This window comes from Eschscholzia californica, unplaced genomic scaffold (assembly GCF_041429995.1).
Source record: "Eschscholzia californica isolate CP2 unplaced genomic scaffold, dmEscCali1.0.p SCAF_6, whole genome shotgun sequence".
Lineage (NCBI taxonomy): Eukaryota > Viridiplantae > Streptophyta > Magnoliopsida > Ranunculales > Papaveraceae > Eschscholzia > Eschscholzia californica.
This window is the reverse complement of record NW_028238483.1, coordinates 39,097,995-39,104,232: the sequence shown is the minus strand read 5'-3', so window position 1 is coordinate 39,104,232 and position 6,238 is coordinate 39,097,995. Positions and strand designations below refer to the sequence as shown.

Here is a 6,238-nt window from a genome sequence, read left to right as displayed (position 1 = left end):
TTGAAAGAGCTGGATGGGTGTTTAATGGATTAGGAGAAGATAAAGATGTGATGGCATGGAGTGCCATGATTTCAGGCCTTGCAATGCATGGTCATAATCAAGAATGCTTTAATTTGTTTTTGCAGATGCAGAATCATGGGGTGATGCCGAATAATGTGTGTTTTTGGGTGTTTTGTGTGCTTGGGTTCATGGAGGTCTTGTGGCTGAAGGAATGAAGTATTTTGAGATGATGAGTGAGAATTTTGATATTACTTCATTGATCATTATGGTTGTATTGTTGATCTTTGTGGGGGATGGTTTGTTTACATTCATTTTGCTTATGAGTGAGAGCAAAATTTACAGAGATAGTGGTGGGAAGATTAATGTTTTTTTATGTCTACTTAGTTCATGACTATATTAAGGTTATAAAGAGTACTCTGGACTAGATAATGTTTACATTATAATGATAAATAATCACGTGGTTCGCCGCCTTTTTTAATCTTTTTCGAAACAACTTTAATGTTGTTAGTTATCATTTTGTTGGGAGTTTAATTGCTTTCTTGTTTCCTAACACTTCTACTTTTTTGTTTTCACCTTAATTTCTTAACTCTGTTTTGGTGTCACCAAATGATTTTTATCACAAGATTATATTCTCGATTTGCAAATCGAGTTTGCAAGATATGCAATTCAAGATTATATACATGTTTGTCGAAAAGATTGTTGCAAACACAGTTTGCAGTTTACATTATGCAAACGCATGTTTGCAGTTTACATAATGCAAACAAACGTTTGCATAACAGATTGTTGCAAACGTGGATCTTGTTAGAAAGCTAATGAAAAATCATTTCTAAATATATAATTTTTATAGAAATCCGACATCTCAAACAAAAGTTATATCGATTTAAAATTTAAAAAAAAATAAAAGAATTTAGTTACACAAAATGACAAAAAGGGGTATTTTAGTATTTGCACACTTTTTGACCTGAATAATAATTTTCAAATGTTTTGTGTTTTTCTTCTCATTTTCAATATTATTTTGACCTTTCTAGAAATTACCTCTTATCATTTTCTATTAGTATTTGAATGTACAAGAAGCAAAATAACAAAATCATACATTCGCTACATAGATTTATACTTTCATGTTACACATTATGACACAATATGACACGATAATAAATATGAGTATATGTGAATCCAAACACAATAACTTAAATATTAAATTTCTTGCCCTTTTCTTTTTGAAACTTCACATGGATTAAGCAGTGTACATTTTCTCTGTCTAGATCTTTTATTATATAGTGAAATTGGTCTAACATTAAAGCCCATGGGGTCCTCACATTCACATAACCAAAATAATAGTAACTTTAATAGAGTATCATCTTTTGTGTAATTAACATCCTTTCTACTTTATTAATTCAAACCTAATATGGAGTAGGGCTATGGTGGTCTGTCCAATCTAACCTAGTTACAAACCGACTACCTATCCTCCTTCTAGTTGAATTACTTTGGTTGGTTTATTTATTTATTCTTTCTAAAATAGGTTAGTCATAACCCGAGTTTCGAATCTACAATCGTGAAAGTCCGCCAATCATCTTTCATTTAGGAACAAAAAATAAACTTTTATTTTGTTTAGAATTAAATTTTTCGACATATATTCCATTATGATAACAGAAGGTATCATTTTTTTGTTGGAATAGATAACGGAATGTATGTTATTGAAAAATTCTTATAAGAATTGTAAATTTCAAAATTGATAAAAATATATTTCCATTTTTCATCTAGTACGTAATTTTGTGTGAATCGTACTTGTAGCCCCTAGTTCAATGCACGTTACTTGGTGATCAATGAAGTGAGAATGAAAGTTAAGTGATCAAGCATTTTGCAGAGTTAGAGGACCACACTATAAGCTAGATAATGGGTCCTCTACTCCTCCAACATTATTGGGGTTTGAAGTTAGGGCATTACTCATCAAACATGAATGTTGACGTCTTCACCAGCAAGACTAGACCACCTGTTAAAAGTACCGGAGATATAGGTCGATCTCGAATTCGATTTACGACTCAAAATTTTGGTCCGATCAATTTATTTATATTTACCGTAATTTTAAGAAGGATTTTTATCAATGTAAAATGTGTATCGTATTTCCAGTAATAGAGGGAAAGTTAAGAACAATTGACTGCTAGTAGGGTTGGGAAAAAAATCCGCAAACTTGAAACCAGTCACGGGTACCCTAGTCTGTTAGAGTCCGCGGGCACTCGAAATACGAAAGTGGGTTTAGCCCGACTGACCCAATGAAATCAACGGGAAGGATACGGGTTTTGAGGTGCTACCCAGCATTCCGTCCGATAATCTTTACCGACCATAACCCGCTTAATAATGTCATCCATTTATTCAATAATACCTATGCACATTATATGTATGTATTTATGTATGCATGTATAACACATATATATATATATATATACATAGATATATTTCTAAAGTATTTGAAGTGTATAATATAGATATATATACATATATTGTTGTCCAAGTGCGGAGTGTCTGTGACACAATATTGTTAAGAAAAACTTAATTAAATTTTACTTTCTATTGAAATTTCAGTACCATCGAAATAGAAATATTTTGGTCATTTCGACCGAGATATTTTGAAACTTTGTTGAACACCCGATACTCGACTGCCCAACACCCGAAAAACTCAAAAAGTTTGAGGGACGTGGACGTGTTTTGGGTACTAGGATTTTTTAAGTAATCCACCCGATTAACCCGAAAGCCGAATGGACAGAGAGTTTAAAAACCCGACAGATCTAACCCGATGAAAAACATGAACCCGATCGGTCCGACCCGAACTGATTCCCACCCCTAACTGCTAGGGTATAATTATTAGCTAGGATTGGACACTTGTGGAGCGTTTCTTATCATATGATAATTGCTTGAGTCGAGGATAGTTAATCTAAATGTGTCTATGTCATTTTCTAAAGTCAGTGGTACTATCAAAATTCTATTACAAAAATATCCAACTACCCAAGTAATCAATTTATGTTTTCAAAGAGAAAAATTATATTATGTCGGACATGTCTCCTAACTGTACTCCGATTGTCTAAATTTCTCTATAGGTCGATGCCCGGCATGTCAAAGAAACAACCCATGCTTAGAATCGGTGTATTTAGAAGAGGCAGCTCATGCATAGAATCAGTGTATTTAAAAGAACTAGCTAGCTCAATCAATCTTAGTGAAAAAAAAAACTCTATATTACCATAAGTCTTATATGCTCTCAACACCTTTGCCCTGAATATAAAAGTATATTAATTGATCATTTTCATTATCCAATTTTTTCTCGCAGTAATCACAAAACCATTTTGATTTTATCAAACAAGTCAGACGACGCAAGAGGATCGTCGCATTATTTACCTCCATGTTATATGTAAATAGTTTTTTTTTTTTTTTTTTGTTGTTGTTGAAACTCTACTCGCTTGTGATCAATAGATGAAATGTGTATAATATTATTGATTGTAAATTTGTAATAAACTTAGAAAAGAAAAGGAAAGAAACTATAGAGCTCCCATCAAATCAGCTTAAATTTTGGACAGATCATAACAATAGTACTACTACTCATACAAAAATCACATTCCCATTTTGGACCACTTTCTTCTTTGTTATCTTCTTATTTTCTTTTCACTTATAGTCATAGTCACTCATGGACCACCATCTAGTCATATTAATTGAATACTCACCATCCACCTCCCTTCTATATTCTTCTTTTTTTCTTCCTTCTTGTGGTTTTCATCTATTGGTTTGTCAATTTGCATATGAAAAATATGAAATTCATTCAATTTAAATTTGTTATTTCAAAATTATACACAAAAAGAATTACTAAAAAAAATGTTATAATTTTGACATACTGTAATAATTTTGACAAATAAATTTATCTTTCGAGTAATTTATAGATACTAAAAGAAAATAAATAGATTAATAGAGATTAAAGCTGGAATGGGGTTTCGAACCTGGGACCTCCAGGGATTTCTAGTGTATATGTCAACACCTTGGAACCACTTGGGCTACCAACCGTTGACGGGTGTACGGACCAATTAAGTTTGTATATTCAAAATTTATGAATGATCATTTTGGAAAGTAGAATTACAGTAATATGTCATTCATGAAAGAGGTATTCCACCAACCAAGCAAAGCCTGCAAATTTTGTTCCCTGAGGGGTATCCAAGTTGTACACGTCTAAATAGGACAACCCATATGATTATAATTTGAATAATGATAAAATGAAAGCGATATATGTTCGTACTCATACTTTAATTTCATTACAAATCAATAAATGTTGGGACACCTCGTGACTAATTCCGAGTATTATGTGACTAAATGGTATGCTACCCATTCAGTTTACATATTACAACAGTATTCACTTGTTGAGTTCCGTTGATGTCGATGAAATAAATACGAATTCAAAACAGTCACGTCTTCAACAAACGCGTTGCAAACTCAAATGAGAATTCTTTATCAAACAAAATAACTCAACTTTTAAGCAAATACACTCATTGTTCTTGTAGTAGAAAAAAAATGTTCTCCTCTAAATAGACCTTAGAAGTTTCCATATTATCCTTACATAGCTGTAAAATAGAACAACTATATATAACGCATAGCTGTAAAATAGAACAACTATATATAAGTCCCGTTATATATATGGAAAGACGTGTTATAATAGTTTTCTTCGTTGAAAGAAATAAAACGAAATCAATCTAAGAAAGAAGCCATCATTATATCCCATTGATAGAATAAAAAGAAATGCATTTTAGCTTTGACACTTATACATACTCTTCCCATAATTCGTAAGTGTAAAAATAGACAATCTAGTTCGTACAATGTTCTGTACCACATACATTTGAATTTTGACACTGTTGGGGAAATGTAAAGAAAATTTACTTGATTGGCTATTTATTCCACGAGAATTGTAGTAAATTCATTAAATACTGGACATGTAGACAACAAACAACACAAATCTAACCTCTTGAAATCACCAGTCAAGGAAGATTTTAGTACTTCATATATTAGGTATATGTTTATATATATATATATATATATATATATATATATATATATATATATATATATATATATATGTATTTATATACTTATATAACAACTAGATTATCTACGAGTAAATACAAACCTTTCACATTAGAAGTAAGTCTGATGAAGTATATAAGATGGAACAAATTCTTCAAAATTCTGCAACTAACTTCTTATGTGAGACATCTGTATGAGTAGACAACTCAATTGTTTCTATGAATAGAAACTTTTGTTTGGCTAATTACATCCGTTGATCCATGTTTCATCGCTAAGATATGTCCAACAACTAAATGAATTCCAAACCTCGCCTCCCCCACCGTTGATCAACTCTGGTAATTCAATCTCAGCCCAAAAATCATCCTCATTCTCATCCTGCCCGTTGGATTTTTCTACCTTTTTACTTTTCTCATTACCCATTACCTTAGTAGCTGCTTCAGCTGCTGCTGCTTGTATATCTCTAGCCGTACACGTGGAAGGTCGAGGAAGAAGCTCAATTTCATCAGGAAAATTAAGTAGAGCTTTATTACGTCCTTTAAGACAAAACGCCGCCACATCATAAGCTCTCGCCGCCATCTCCGGCGTCGGAAATGAACCCAGCCATATTCTTGATTTCTTCCTTGGCTCCCGGATTTCTGACACCCATTTCCCCCACCGCCGTTTTCTTACACCTCTGTACACTGGGTGTCTTGTATTTCGCGCCGTGTCGTCAGATTTCTGGCGGCTGTTGGTGGTTGTTCCGGTGATGCCTGGCGGAGCTTCTTTAGTGTAAGGCGGTAGTGGTGGTTGTTCCATACCCACCAGTTTTGTAGTTGGTTTGGGTTTGTGATATTTCTAGTTTATATAGGTTGCACTAGATACGTGTATACTAAGGGTAATGCCCTTAAAAAGTACTAAGGCCAGGTAATATTGATTAAAAGCCAAGTATTTTTTGAGAAATTGTCATAAACATAAAAATGAGTAAAACTTACATGATATATTAACTTCAATTCGTTCATAGGAGGCTACCTATTCTCCTACGACTACTCTCTATTGCGTTATATCATATATGTGCGTCTAACATAGGCTTCCATAGATATGGAAAAATTATATGTTTGTATGAGGTATACAATGTGTTTTTTTTTTTGAAAGAGATATAGAATGTGGTTGATTCTGAAAATTTATTGACCGATCTAACCTTTTTTAT

The 6,238-nt window shown here is 32.8% G+C and overlaps 1 protein-coding gene across 1 annotated transcript; it reads right to left on the bottom strand.

The window, feature by feature from the left end:
• Positions 1 to 4,725: 4,725 nt before the first annotated feature.
• LOC147534663 (ethylene-responsive transcription factor ERF023-like) lies at positions 4,726 to 5,865 on the bottom strand. Its single transcript, XM_086648044.1, has one exon. It carries the CDS (start codon positions 5,845 to 5,847, stop codon positions 5,293 to 5,295), a length of 555 nt encoding a protein of 184 aa, XP_086504170.1. The 5' UTR covers positions 5,848 to 5,865; the 3' UTR covers positions 4,726 to 5,292.
• Between the last annotated feature and the right edge of the window lie 373 nt (positions 5,866 to 6,238).